This window comes from Pseudophryne corroboree, chromosome 6, assembly GCF_028390025.1.
Source record: "Pseudophryne corroboree isolate aPseCor3 chromosome 6, aPseCor3.hap2, whole genome shotgun sequence".
NCBI classification, from domain to species: Eukaryota; Metazoa; Chordata; class Amphibia; order Anura; family Myobatrachidae; genus Pseudophryne; species Pseudophryne corroboree.
Genome location: NC_086449.1, coordinates 16,024,286 through 16,039,926, shown reverse-complemented (window position 1 = coordinate 16,039,926; position 15,641 = coordinate 16,024,286). Strand labels below are relative to the sequence as shown.

Here is a 15,641-nt window from a genome sequence, read left to right as displayed (position 1 = left end):
AAATAAGCACATTCAAAATAAAGTATACTAGAAGTGCAGAATGATTACAATATGTAGTCAAGCTGCCGCATAACATACTTAAAAAAATAACAATTGACAAATAACACCTTTGATAATAATTATAATAATAATAATAATTTTATTTATATAGCGCTCTTTCTCCAATAGGACTCAAGGCACTTCTATACAGTTTTATAGGCTGAAGATTACAATGAATGTTCCATAGACATCGTCAACATATTAGCTACAGCGCCAGCCCTGTGTTCACTTACAACTGCCGTTCCCAGGCAAAAGTCCTGTTTTATTTACAAATAAGGCATCAGTGCAGTACTATAAACACTCAGAATAATGATTTAAATTAGAAAAATATATGCGTATTATTTAAGGGCACTTTTACATACTGTAATTTAGTTTGGAATCTTGAAAGCTGAGAATATGTAATGACATACAGTATTTGTTTTATTTGTACTTTGTATATTTATTACAATTTCTTGCAAAAATTTAAGTATTTTATTTTATCAAAGACTTTCTTAAAATCTTTGTTTCTGAAAGTATATATTATTGGATTCAGCAAAGGAGTTATCAGAGTGTAAAACAGAGCCATGACCTTGCTGATTATCCTGAAATGCTTTGCCGGAAACACATAAACAATGCTTAGTGTCCCAAAAAATATGGACACAACCATCAGGTGAGAGCTGCAGGTGGAGAAGGCTTTCTGTCTTCCAGTAAATGATGGTATTCTAAGAACAGTAAACACAATATACACATATGACATCACAATTATTATGAAGGGTCCTGTAAGAGCTAAAACAATCAATGTCAAAGTCTCAATATGAATTATGAAGGTATCAGAGCAGGAAAGCTGCAATATGGGTTCAAAATCACAGTAGAAATGGTCAATAACATTTGGACCACAGAAATGCAAACTACACATAGACTGCAAATCAGTTATCGTCAATATAAAACTTATCATCCAAATTAGAATCACAGATTTCACACAAAATCTGTAATTTATTATAGAATGATAGCGCAAAGGGTCACAGATAGCCAGGTACCGATCATAGGACATCACTGATAGAAGGAGACACTCAGAGGACTCTGATGTAGCGAAGACATAAAACTGAGCGATGCATCCAATAAGTGACATAGTGCAGCCGTCATACAGCACAATATGCAGCAGAATAGGGAGAATATCTGTAGTCAGTATGATGTCACACAGTGACAGCTGTGTAATGAAGAAGTACATGGGGGTCTGCAGGTGTTTGGTCAGCAGACATAAAGCCATAATTAGGAGATTTCCATAGATGTTCACAGAGTAAATGATGAGCAGAAGCAAGAACATGGGGATATTAAAGTTATAAAAATTTGGAAACCCCACAAGTATGACTGAGGTGATATTGTTCTTGTATGTTACCTGGGAGATGAACACAACGTGGAACACCACATTTATCAGCACACTAAAAGAGCAATTACTGTTGTTGTTCTTATAATAATACTTATTTAGGCAGAAGTGCACATGGAGCAAATGGGATTTTACAAGACGTGTAATGTGCACCATTGTCATCACAGCAAAACAAACATTGTTTCACCATGACAATATGAAAGCTAATTATTAAAACAGATAGACAGACAGACAGACAGACAGACAGATACTGTAGACAAACAGAAAAATAGATAGATAGATAGATAGATAGATAGATAGACAGACAGACAGACAGACAGACAGACAGACAGACAGACAGACAGACAGATAGATAGATAGATAGATAGATAGATAGATAGATAGATAGATAGATAGATAGATAGATAGATAATGTAGACAGACAGACAGACAGACAGACAGACAGACAGACAGATAGATAGATAGATAGATAGATAGATAGATAGATAATGTAGACAGAAAGAGACAGATAGATAGATAGATAAATAGATAGATAGATAGATAGATAGATAGATAGATAGTGTAGACAGAAAGAAACACAGACAGATAGATAGATAGATAGATAGATAGATAGATAGATAGATAGATAGATAGATAGATAGATAGATAGATAGATAGATACTGTAGACAGACAGACAGACAGACAGACAAATAGATAGATAGATAGACAGATAGATACTGTAGACAGACAGACAGACAGACAGACAGACAAATAGATAGATAGATAGATAGATAGATAGATAGATAGATAGATAGATAGATAGATAGATAGATAGATAGATAGATAGATACTGTAGACAGACAGACAGACAGACAGACAGACAGACAGACAGATAGATACTATAGATAGAACACAAATAGACACAACTGAATTGTTACAAATAATTCTATTTTTCTAGATTCATATGGTTGGTGTTGAACATACAGGACTTCACATTACTGTACAAGTCTACTTTATTTTGTTTTACCTATCTTTAGGATTTTGTAAATAAACAAGTTTACCTTCGTATTATTTTATTTTGCATATATGCATTTACACAAAAACCTGTAAAAAAATGTTGCCAATTGTCCTTGAAGTAATAGTTACGTGAACTTTGTTTCAACTATTATTATTATTATTATTATTATTATTATTATCTATAAGTTGTAGCTGTGTTGGTTTGTACAAACTGTATAAAAGGAACCTGTAGTTACTGCTATTTAATTGGAAACTGCAACCCCTCTAGTCTGTGCTTGCATCTGCAATTACATAAAATGATTGCATAGTGGTAAAGCATCTTGTATCCTGCAGGATCACACTTTTACAATTTTACCCCTTCAACTTTATAGGTCTTCACTTAAAATAACAGACATATATGTAGATAGAAATATACATAGACAGAATGCACATTAGCATTATTTAAAATAATTCAGTCTATCATAGATTAATATAGTTTCTATACAAGACTACTTTATTTTGTTTTACATAATATGGCAATTTATGCTGCTATTTGGTTGCAAACTACAAGCCATGAAGAAGACTGCGATCACATTCAATAAATTACATAATGTCGAAATATCTTTTGCTGTTTACACTTTCAATTAAAACCTATAGAAAGTAAATATATATTTTGCAAAGAGAAAAACAAAAAACTTATTTTGCATCACACTTCAATAGCTGTTTCTTCTTTGCTGTTTCATTGCTCTTCATCTAGTGTTACTGTATCTCAGTCACCCGACAAAATAATTAGGCACTGTACGTATTGAGTGCCTCTGGATTATATGAGACAGCAAATGGACAGGTAATGTAATATAGTACGATGTCTGGTGCTGGATAACCTCCCAATGTTTCTAATTTAGCACTTTCAGAAATAACACTTGCTCAATCTATATTTTGAGCTACAGATACAGCTAGGATTTAATCATGCTTTTAGCTTTTTTACCATTGTTGTGAATAAGATGGTGATCACCTCAGCCAGAGATCCATATATGTTGATATTTGAATTTTCTCCTATCACAGAGCTTTGTCATAGGCTCCAATATATGCAGCAGAGAGATCATGATCTGAATACAGAACATTTTATAGATGATCACAGACAGTGTCACAGATCTGGTGATCCCATGGAGAATACAGTGATGTTCTATTTGTGCTTGTGTGATTAGTACAATAATTAAAGTAACTAATCAAAGTTTTTTTTAAAAAAGTGATACTTTCGTTATTAAGTCATACCAGTTTGAAATTAACTTTTTCACATTGTATTCTGCCCATAAGAAGGCAGAATGTGAATTGATTTATATGTGTGTGTATGTTTATTTATTTGTAAACTTACAAAAGTTATTGCAAGTTACAATATATGTTAATAGCATTGTGGCATTGTGGCCAAATCATGCACAAGTTGGGCAGACCATCAATTTCAAAGAAAGCAAGTGGTAAAGGTCAAATATATTATTATTATTATTATTATTATTTATTATGATTATTATTATTATTATTATTATTATTATTTTTAGTAGTAGTAGTAGTAGTAGTAGTAGTCGTAGTAGTAGTAGCAGTAGTAGCAGTAGTAGTAGTAATAGTAGTAGTGAAAGTAGTGGTAGTAATTTTTATAGGACATTGTAAGTGATAGACAGCACCATACAGAGGGCAAAACAATAAGACAATAAAGGGTAAAACATTACAGTACAATACAATACAATACAATACAGTAGACAATTAACAAATAGTAATCCAGAGCCACTAATGTAAAAGATATATTGGAAAGAGACAGCATAAGCTCAAACTTGTACCTGTTAGCATTGAAAGATTACAGGTCAAGATCATTGGAAACAAAGAAGAAAAACAAAGTAGTTGAGTCTGGGCTCAAAGAGCCCACAGAAGAGGTATAGAGTGTAATTGCTGTGAAAGAGAGGAAGGTTATGCGGACAGGAGAGAGGAGAGCCCTGCTCATGAAGCTTACAGTCTAAATGGTAAAAGGGAGAAAAACAGAAGAAATAAGGAGTGGAGCTAATGTAAGCAGAGATAAGGGCAGTAAGCAGGAGTGGATGAATTGGAGGTGCAAGAGGGTGATGTTGACTAGGTGGTGATACAGTTATGTGACTGAAGGATTATCTTTTATGAACAGGTAGGTATTCAGGTCTCGATTGATGCAATACAGGCAGGGAAATAGTCTGATGTAACATGGGAGATTGTTCCAATGGTAGAGGCCAGCATGTAAGAAATCTTGGATTGTGGAGTGAAATGTGGTAATTAGAGGGGAGAAAAAAAGAAATTAGCTGAAAGAAGAGGATGGGAGGAAGTGAGTACGGAGGAGAGCACTGAGGTTGGATGGTGAGAAATTTGAATATGATTCTGTAGGACCAGTGAGTCTTACATCAGTAGTAGGGAAATTAATGGAAACAATCTTAAAAGAAAGAGTTATAGATTAGCTCAAATCCAACAATTTACAGGATCCCAATTAGCATGGATTCACTGTGGGGAGATCATGTCAAACAAACCTTATTGACTTTGTTGACTGTGTGACTAAAGTAATGGTAAAGGTGGAACCGTGGCTATAGCTTATCTAGATTTTAGTAAGGCTTTAGACACTGTTCCACATCACAGACGGCTAAATAAACTCGAAAGTTTGGGATTAGACATAATGGGGGATATTCAGTTGTTGAAAAGTCAGTTGAGTGTCTGTTTTTTTCCTATCTAATAGGCAGAAAAAAACAGACACCCAACCAACTTTTCAAACATTTGAATTCCCCCCTAAGATTGTTGAATGGTTGAAGGATTAAAAACAGAGAGTTGTAATAAATGGAGTGCATTCACAGGAGTGAAATGTTACCAGTGGAGTACCCCAGGGATCTGTACTTAGACCAGTGCTTTTTTAATATCTTTATTGGTGACATTGCAAATGGCATTAAAGGGAAAGTATGCCTTTTTGCAGATGTCACAAAGGTATGCAACAGGGTAGACAAACCAGGAGGGGTAAAACAAATGATTGAGGATCTAGGTAGACTAGAGGAATGGTCAGGAGTATGGCAATTACAGTTTAATGCCCAAAAAATGCTAACTTATGCACTTGGGTCTCAAAAATCCAAAGGCTAAATATAGTATTGATGGCACTATACTGGAAACTACTGAGGAGGAAAGGGATCTAGGAGTCACTATTTCAGGTGACATAAAGGATAAATATAGTATTAATGGCACTATACTGGAAACTACTGAGGAGGAAAGGGATCTAGGAGTCACTATCTCAGGTGACATAAAGGATAAATATAGTATTAATGGCACTATACTGGAAACTACTGAGGAGGAAAGGGATCTAGGGGTCACTATCTCAGGTGACATAAAGGATAAATATAGTATTAATGGCACTATACTGGAAACTACTGAGGAGGAAAGGGATCTAGGAGTCACTATTTCAGGTGACATAAAGGATAAATATAGTATTAATGGCGCTATACTGGAAACTACTGAGGAGGAAAGGGATCTAGGAGTCACTATCTCAGGTGACATAAAGGATAAATATAGTATTAATGGCACTATACTGGAAACTACTGAGGAGGAAAGGGATCTAGGAGTCACTATTTCAGGTGACATAAAGGATAATTATAGTATTAATGGCACTATACTGGAAACTACTGAGGAGGAAAGGGATCTAGGAGTCACTATCTCATGTGATATAAAGGATAAATATAGTATTAATGGCACTATACTGGGACTACTGAGGAGGAAAGGGATCTAGGAGTCACTATTTCAGGGGACATAAAGTATAAATATAGTATTAATGGCACTATACTGGAAACTACTGAGGAGGAAAGGGATCTAGGAGTCACTATTTCAGGTGACATAAAGGATAAATATAGTATTAATGGCACTATACTGGAAACTACTGAGGAGGAAAGGGATCTAGGAGTCACTATCTCAGGTGACATAAAGGATACATATAGTAATAATAATGCACTATACTGGAAACTACTGAGGAAGAAAGGGATCTAGGAGTCACTATTTCAGGTGACCTAAAGGATAAATATAGTATTAATGGCACTATACTGGGAACTACTGATGAGGAAAGGGATCTAGGAGTCACTATTTCAGGTGACATAAAGGATAAATATAGTATTAATGGCACTATACTGGAAACTACTGAGGAGGAAAGGGATCTAGGAGTCACTATCTCAGGTGACATAAAGGATACATATAGTAATAATAATGCACTATACTGGAAACTACAGAGGAAGAAAGGGATCTAGGAGTCACTATTTCAGGTGACATAAAGGATAAATATAGTATTAATGGCACTATACTTGGAACTACCGAGGAGGAAAGGGATCTAGGAGTAACTATTTCAGGTGACATAAAGTATAAATACAGTATTCATGGCACTATACTGGAAACTACTGAGGAGGAAAGGGATCTAGGAGTCACTATTTCAGGTGACATAAAGGATAAATATAGTATTAATGGCACTATACTGGGAACTACTGAGGAGGAAAGGGATCTAGGAGTCACTATTTCAGGTGACATAAAGGATAAATTCAGTATTAATGGCACTATACTGGAACTACTGAGGAGGAAAGGGGTCTAGGAGTCACTATTTCAGGTGACATAAAGGTAGGTAAGCAATGTAACAAGGCAATGAGGAAGGCTAGTCAGGTGACTGGCTACATTAGGTAAGGAATCAGCAGCAGAAAGAAAGAATGATGCCACTGTATAGGTCATTGGTACGGCTTCAGCTACAGTAGAATTCTGTGTCCAGTTCTGCAGGCCATATCTTTAAAAGTATATTCTTACATTAGAAACTGTACAAAGAATGGCAACTAAAATGGTGCATGGCCTACATCACAAAACATACACAGAAAGACTAAAAAAAATCTCAATATGTATAGTTTGGAGCAGAGAAGGGAAAGGGGGGACATGATAGAAATTTTCAAATATATGAATGATTTTAACAAAGTCCAGGAGGCAAACATTCTCCAAATGAAGAGAAGCAATGGGACACGAGGACATGCACTGAGACTGGAGGGATGAAGGTTTAGGGGAAACTAGTGATCAGATACTTTTAGTGCTACTAACAAAGCCCAGCTGTGAACTTCCAAATTAAAGCATAAACATACTTCTTACATACTAATTGGATACAAAGCAACAGGATATAGAGTGTGTTTACAAGAATGCGCAGGAAATGATCTGGGCGGGACCCTGTCATTGATAAAGTGTCTCGGACTCTCCAATACTACACGATCACTTACCAGAGCATTACGTATAACTGAGCAGCAAAAGAGATGACGGCGGTGCCATGTTGTCCCCTTATCACAATCAACCCTTATTTTAAATGGGAGTGATACGGTATGTGTCTCCATTTTCCCCCATCTTCATGTTGTCATCCCACCCAGTGGGATGTGTGCTGGCCCTTTTCTCGGGTTTTGTGTTTTGGTTTTGGATTTCTATCTCCTTGGTGTCTTGGATCTGTATTGGTTTTGCCAAAACTGCCCTTGCAGGTTTTGGTTTTGTATCTGTTTTTTTTTCTTGGGCAAAACATTAAACAGCTAAAATCACAGAATTTTGGCCTGTTTTTGTTCCTACAGTATTACTAGCCTCAATAACATTAATTTCCACTCATTTCCAGTCTATTTTTTCGACCTCACAGCTCACAATATTGTTTTCATCCACTTTAGGCCTAAAGATTGCACTAATCTAGCTGGATGACTAAAATAACTGACAGCAGTGGGCAGCACAAACATGTGGTGCTTAAACTTCCAACGTGGCACATATAGGAGCGGCACTGCAGGGTGGCAGTTTAATAAACTATGCAAAATAAAAACAGTCAGCAATGCTCCAAAAAGCGCATAATGCAAAGAATAGAGGTGCAAGAGGGAATTGTCCATTGACATCTCCCACCCATTCTTGTGTTGTATATATTAAACAATAAATGCACAGTTTAACAAACCAATCATTTCAGCGACAGGGTGTTTCCCTTTTGGCTGAAATGATTGGTTTGTTTGGGCCCCCACAAAACAAGCTGGCAAAGTGGCAATAGGCAGTTCCGAAACTGGCTCTACATAAGCAAGATGTTGTCATCAGCATCTGATTCCTCATCCCATCAGTGTGTACATCCTCTTCTACACACAATATTAATATGTCCCTGCTAGAATCCACCATTACAGGTTCCTCTTTATTTTGTGAATGCAATTGTTGTAAAGGTCTTCCTGGCGGATTTGGTCATTCATTTTGATGAACATCATCTTTTCCTCATTTTGGGGAAGTAACCTCCTACACTGATCAATGTCAAGGTTCCCGGCTGCGCATAAAACTCTGAGTACACACTGGTGGGTGGGCAATTTAAGTAAAGCAAAGCCAGTTTGTGCAAGGGCCTCCAAATTACCTTTTCTTCCTTCCAGTAGTGACACGGATTGTCTGACATGCCTATTTGGATGCTATCACTGAAATAATCATCAACCATTCTTTGAATGGTGACCGTATCATATGCAGTCACGGTAGACATGTCAGTAAGTGTAGGCAGTTCCTTCAGTCTGGACCAGATATTAAAGGTTGTTCCTGGCTGATCTGCAACACTGCCAGTGGGTCTTTTAGGAAAATTTAGTTTTTTCCTGGTAGCAGCAGTTACCAGAGAAACTGAAGGAGGAGATGTTGCCATGTCACGTGCCGCTTGAGCTGACAATTTGGTCACCAACAGCTCTTTGCATCTGTTAACATTTGGGTCAATTAGAAAGAAAGATACAATGTAGGACTTAACCTAGGATCAAGTATGGTCACCAATATATAGTGAACTGATTTCAAGAGATTGACAAACCTTGATTACTGATAAAGCCAATGAAGGGCCTGATCCGACATTATTAGTGGAATCTCTTCCTTTCAGCTCCTTCTTCAATTTGTTTAGTTTCTTTTCTGAGTCTAATAAGAGGAATGACCTGACTCAAGCTGGCAATATCTGAACTACTGTAACTTCACGTGTGACAACTTTAAAGGATTTGAGAACCTTGCACAATGTGGAAATTATTCTCCACTTCACTTGACTAAGGTGCACTCTTGCTCCTTTCCCCATGTCATAGGTCAATGTGTAGCTTTGGATGACCTGCTCCCCCATCTGCTGTAGCATATAGAGGGTTGAATTCCACCTTGTTACTACCTCTTGCTTCAGCAAATGGCAGGGCAAATTCAACAGTTCTTGAAAGTGCTGCAATTTTCTACATGCACCTGCAGAATGGCGAAAAGATTTCTGGGCCATGGACAGGATCTCCTGCACACCCCTGTCATTTGAAAAAAAATTTGCACAAACAAGTTAATTGTGTGAGCAAAACATTGGACATGTTTGAATTTGCCCAGTTGTAATGCTCTCACAATATTGGTGGCATTATCAGATAAAACAAATCCCGAGAAGAGTCCAAGTGGGGTAAGCCATTTTGCAATTATTTTTCCAAGTTTTTCTAAGAGGTTGTCAGTGGTATGCCTCTTTGTGAAACCTGTGATACATAGCATATCCTGCCTCTGAAAGAGCTGGCATTTGTAAGATGCTGCACTGGTGTTACTGAAGGCAATACACCTACCCAGTGGGCTATCACAGTAATGTAGTCTTAAGTTTGCCCTGTTTCCCTTGTACACATATGCGTTGTTAAGTGGACAGTGTGTACAATGGTATATCTGAGGACACTAATAATGCTTTTTTAATGTCATTGTACAGGCTGGGAATTGCTTGTCTAGTGAAGTGGAATCTAGATGGTATTTGGTACTGTGGACACAGTACCTAAATCACAGTTGAACCCACTGCACTAATGGCAGATATTGGATGCACGTCTAATACCAGCATAGTTGTTATAGCATCAGTAATCCACTGTGCAACTGGGTGACTGCTGTCCTACTTGCTCCCACTTGCAAATGATTGTTTGACAGTCAATTGTTTATTTAAACTGCTACAAGTAGTCTTCCTTGTCCCTTTCTGGGATGAAGATCGACTCCCAGCAGCAGCAGAAGTAGGCAACACACTCTAGAATCATTTGGAGGAATCCCGGATAGGATAGGAGTGAGTCATGCTTAGAAAATTGGATGCAGGACTACTTCTGATCATTAATGAGGAAATTGACGATGAGATTGTTTGTGGTGAGATTGCAGGAGCTTGGATCTAACATAGACAAAGGAGCTAGGTTTTGCTGGACTGGTTATGTTCTTAGAAAAAGTTTCTGAATTTTTAAAAAGTTTTATTGAATGTGCTGCAAGTGATGTACCAGGAGGAGGTTCCTATGTGGTTAAGGTCCCTACCTCTACTTACTATGGCTTGACAGTTGTTGTCTGGATTTTTGTGGAAATAATTCCACATATAAGAGCTGAATTTTTTTGTACCATGACAATGGCATTTTTCATACCATGGGCAACAACTGCCTCCTTATTTAAACAAACAACATCCTCATCATCAACATTCTTATCATTGAAATTCTTATTAGAACCAGTTACATAAATGTTCTCCTCATCCTGGTGTACTTCTACAGTGACAACCTCAATTTCAATGTCAGCATGTTGACTTGTGCTGCTCCTCCCAACACATGCAGAGGGCGTGCAAATGGTGGAAGGAGCCTCCTCTTCCAGTACAGTATTGGAAATGTCAGGCTAACAGATGACACCCACGGACACACTTGGACTCTCCTCTAGGATTGGTGACATTTCTGAGCAAATAGTTGGCTCCTGTGCCTTAACAAGTTAATTTTTTAACTCTTTTACAGAGAGAAGGACTTACATCATCTTTATGAGATGCAGAACCACCAGTAATAAACAAAGGCCAAGGACTTAGCCTTTCCTTGCCACTTTGTGTTGTGCATGGCATATTGCCAATTTTATGTTTCTCTGCAGTTAATTTTACTTGTGATTTTTTTTATCTAGCGCTGTAAAATGATATTGCTTCTTTGAGTTTACATGTACCAACTTTGATTTTAAATTCCTTTTATACCATTGGGCATTGGCCTTAGCAAATGCCGTTGATGGACTATCATTGTCAGGACTAGTAGCAGCAGCTTCAGCACTAGTACCTTGTTCATGATCTCCTCTCAATTGTTTATCCTCCATTTCTATCAAGAAATGAGTGGGGTACACCACAAACCACAATTTGTACCAAAAATGAACCACCTACATTGTTGCACAATATGTGTATTAGATAGAAATAGTAATTGAACACTGTGGTTTAAGTTCACCAACAGTGTTGCACAATACGTGTATGAGTCTGAAAATATATTTCTGTGGTACCACCTTCATCCACAATTTTGCACAATATGTGCATGAGTACGAAATAATAATATACTGTGGTCTGACTGGTAGTGATACAGTACTTATGAAAATAAAATAAAATTGTATAGTGCAAGCACAAACAAAAAAATAAAAAAATAAATATATATATATATATAATAAATATATATATATAGTAAATATCTTAGGGAGACTGCTGTTTTTCCCCATTGAATATTGGGTGGAAAAACAACCCAAGTGCGCCCATTCCTCTACTGGCACATATTTGTATCTTTTTAGTCCCTCCTAACAAGGGACTTAGTGGAATTTGGCAGCATTAACCCAATCCTTTCTCACTTTCTGTTTAATAGCGCAAAAGAGAGAGTATCTGTTTTGTGTATATATATATATATATATATATATATATATATATATATATATATAGGCTTTTTGCTTTTATTATTTTAATTTTACACTGGGGCTGAGCCCCTGGATGGATGGAGAGATCACCCCTTTCAGATACTGTAGACAGAGCAGCCCTGGACTGATACTGACAGGATACACCTGCCCCTATATGTTATACTGGGTTATTTTAATTAACATTGGGGCAGAGCCAATTGGATGTATGGATAGAGCACCCCTTTCAGATACAGCAGACAGACCACCCCTGGACATACTGATAATAGAACACACCTGTCCCTCTTTGTTGTACTGGGTTAATTTAACTTCAAATAGGGCAGAGTCCCCTGGATGTTTGACCAGAGTTCCCCATTCAGTTACCACAGACAGAGCACCCCTGGACTAATACAGCAGACAGAGCACCCCAGGACTAATACAGCAGACAGAGCACCCCTGGACTGATACAGCAGACAAAGAACCACTTTCAGACACACCAGCCCAACGCAAGTCAGACAATAGTCCCCTAACTGCCATGTTACAGGCTGTGTTTGAAAAATGACATGTAAAAGCAGAAAGATTTGTCCCCATAAGTACTTAGTCTTGGATAGTAATAAAGTAGAGTGTGATAAAGTAGCAACCAACCAACTCTAAACTGTCTTTTTTCAAACACAGCCTGTAACATGACAGTTACAAGCTGATTGGCTGTTACATTATCTCCGTCCACTTTATCTCTAAGGCTTAGTACAGTACATAGACCCATGTCACACACAATATACAAGTGGTGCATATCAAATTAATCAGCACAGTCTCCTGGTGTGTCCTAGTTGTATTGTGTTGTGATGAAGACACATTTTTGTCATAAAAAGAGCCCAATTTTAGCAGTGTTGCATGAGACCTGGAAAATACATCTCTATATTCTGGAAAGGGGAGTAATAGTAGAACAAAAAAGCAAGGATTCTATTACTGTAGAAGTGACAAAGCTTACAGTTCTAGAGTGATGAAACTGAAGGTACTGCTGTACCACTGACTTTTAGTGCCATAGGCATTTCTATCATGGGTACAATGAGTGTGGGACACATGGGCTCCTGTGTCCAGGGGGGCCCACACCACACATATTACACCCATATTGTTTTAATCCTCGCCTTTCCAGAGCCCGGAACATGAGCTGCAGCCGCTGCAAAAAAACACATTCAAAATGGCCGCCATGCATGTGCAGTAGATAATTAGTCTCCAGACCATATCGGTCATGTCATGTTATGTTATTGTAGGAGGATTCCAGTCTGTGTATGAAGTTACAAGTTATCATGGATAACCCTGTTTAACCCATCTATGATCCTTATATGGTCACACAGGAAACAGATTTGAGGGCCAGGTAACCTCTCTCTGAAGATGCCCCTCCACATGGGACAATCAGGACCTAACCCAATTTCCCTGTCATTATTCCTTCTGTTTATTTTCCTTTGTTAAATCCTGGTCTCTCACAGACAACTCGAAGCCTGACCCAGCATCTGGTCAGCAGGAGAAGGCCAGCTGTGGGAGGGAGTAGGGAGATACCTGAGGTGGGGTCACACCAATCAGGAACCTGTGTGTCCTCCCCAGGTGAAAGCGGCATGATGGGCATTTGGAAGGTTTTAAAAGAGGTTGCACAGGTCAGCTCCTCATGTTAGTTGCAGGACTCTGGTTAAGGGGTTATTCTCTGCCAGGGAACCTTGTGGAACGCATCAACAGTGCTGTGTGGACTTATATGTACTTACTACTGCATGGACTAATCTGCTATCACTGCTGTGTAGGCTCAGTGATAGTTCTGCTGTGTGGACCTGTTTATCTGGAACTTCTGTGTGGAATTGCTGTTGACCTAAATCCTCTACTGGGACTTACTATCTGGACTGATACCTGTATACTGTCTCTGGGCTATATTTACCACTGTTTCCTGTGAATTATCTACTCCTGTGTGCCGTGAGAAATAAACCATCACTTTGGTTTCATCGGCTCGGTCTGAGTGATTAGAGGAACACCATATCTTCACAGCCTGTTATATTGTGCATGTGCCGTTATAGGGATGTGGTCAAGATGCCGCCGGCCGGTATCCTGGCGGTCGAAATACCGACGCGAAATCTCGACCGCCACAATCCCGACATATTCTCCCTCCGTGGGTGTCCACGACACCCATAGAGGGAGAATATAATAGTGTGCCGAGTTTAGCGAGGCACCATGCCCGTAAGGGGATGCGTTCCGCTTGCCACCCCTGCCGGGATTGTGTGGTCGGTATTCCGGCGTCGGTATTTCGACCACTGGGATTCCGGCCAGCGGCATTTAGTACTGATCCCCCGTTATACATTATGCTGATCATTCTGTTACTGCATAGTTTATTCTGCCACCTATGGTCTCATTACGCTTATGCATTATCTATATTGACATTCAGTGTGCCAGCTTCATTCAGATTTAGATTGTTGTTTTGGCTACATTGTTGCTGTGTGTCCAGCTGATCGTGGGCACACAGTAAGGATTTCTGTGCTGATGTTTATATATTGCTAGACGCATCCCTGATTTTTATTACGTTTGTCACTATGGTGATGGTATACTTACACTTCATGCACCACCCCCCTATGACGGGTCCTGGGCCCCGATATGAGCATGTGACTTCAGCGGGTATCCGGAGTGGTGGTCGGTAGCATTAGTTGGAACACACGTGGGTGAGTGCACTGCTATATATTGTTTGTTCTGTATGTCTTTGAATGTCTTGATAAAAGTGCTCTGCACTGAAATATTGACAATACCTTTTTGCCTATGGCTGTTTATTCTGGGTCCTGGATTCCCTTACACTTTTGCAGTGACTTTGATATACAGAGGAACTGGGCAGAGTGCGTAGTTGGGGCTATATATATATATATATATATATATATATATAGTAGATTATTGACAAATAGTTCTACAACTCTCAACAAAGCCACCAATGTAAGAGGTACAGTGGTAAGATACAGCATAAGATGAAAACTGTACCTCTCGGCGTGGGCAGATTTTAGTTCTAAGTAGTATGAAGAAACAAAGAACAACAAAGTAATTGAGTACAGGGCATTAAAGCCCAAGGAGGAGGTATAGAGTGCAACTGGTCTAGAGATATAGGTCATGACAACAGGAGGGAGGAGAGCCCTGCTCAGTCTAAAGGGCAGAGGGAAGCAAATGAAAGACAGAAGGAGTGTCAGTGGAACTAAGGGCAGGAAGCAGGAGTGGGAGAATTGGAAGGTACAAGAAGGTGAGGTAGACTATGGGGTTACATGGTTTTGTGGTGGACATATAGACTTTTATGAACAGGTGGGTTTTCAGTGCCCACTTGAAGCAGTGCAAACAGGGGTATAGCTTGATGTAACAAGGGAAATCGCTCCAAAGGAGCACCATGGAAAAAATCTTGGATTCTGGAGTGAGATGTGGTAATCAGGAGGAGAAAAAAAAATAGCTGATTGGAGAGGATGGGAGAGAGTGTGTATGGAGATGAGCTTGTAGATGCAGGGAGCAGTGAAGTTGGATAGGGCCTTGTACATGATGGTAAGGAATTTGAAAAGGATTCTGTACTGAAAGTGGAACTAGTGAAGGGCTTGGCAAAGAAGGAAG

General features: G+C 38.7%; 1 protein-coding gene across 1 annotated transcript; it reads right to left on the bottom strand.

Annotated features, from left to right (window-relative positions):
- Positions 1-481: 481 nt before the first annotated feature.
- LOC134934029 (olfactory receptor 11A1-like) lies at positions 482-11,477 on the bottom strand. The gene is made up of 3 exons (XM_063929549.1): positions 11,338-11,477; positions 8,788-9,109; positions 482-1,414 (listed from the first exon to the last, which is right to left on the bottom strand). The coding sequence occupies exons 1-3, from the start codon at positions 11,475-11,477 to the stop codon at positions 482-484; spliced, it is 1,395 nt and encodes a 464-aa protein (XP_063785619.1).
- Between the last annotated feature and the right edge of the window lie 4,164 nt (positions 11,478-15,641).

What these genes read in the sequence shown, in the direction of transcription:
- LOC134934029 (XM_063929549.1), bottom strand. Translation starts at nt 11,477, where the DNA reads ATGGAGGATAAACAATTGAGAGGAGATCATGAACAAGGTACTAGTGCT. An exon ending in AAAAGGAATTTAAAATCAAA is followed by an intron (nt 9,110 to 11,337) that starts GTTGGTACATGT and finishes AAATGTTAACAG; the next exon opens with ATGCAAAGAGCTGTTGGTGA. An exon ending in ACTACTGGAAGGAAGAAAAG is followed by an intron (nt 1,415 to 8,787) that starts GTAATTTGGAGG and finishes TTCATCTCCCAG; the next exon opens with GTAACATACAAGAACAATAT.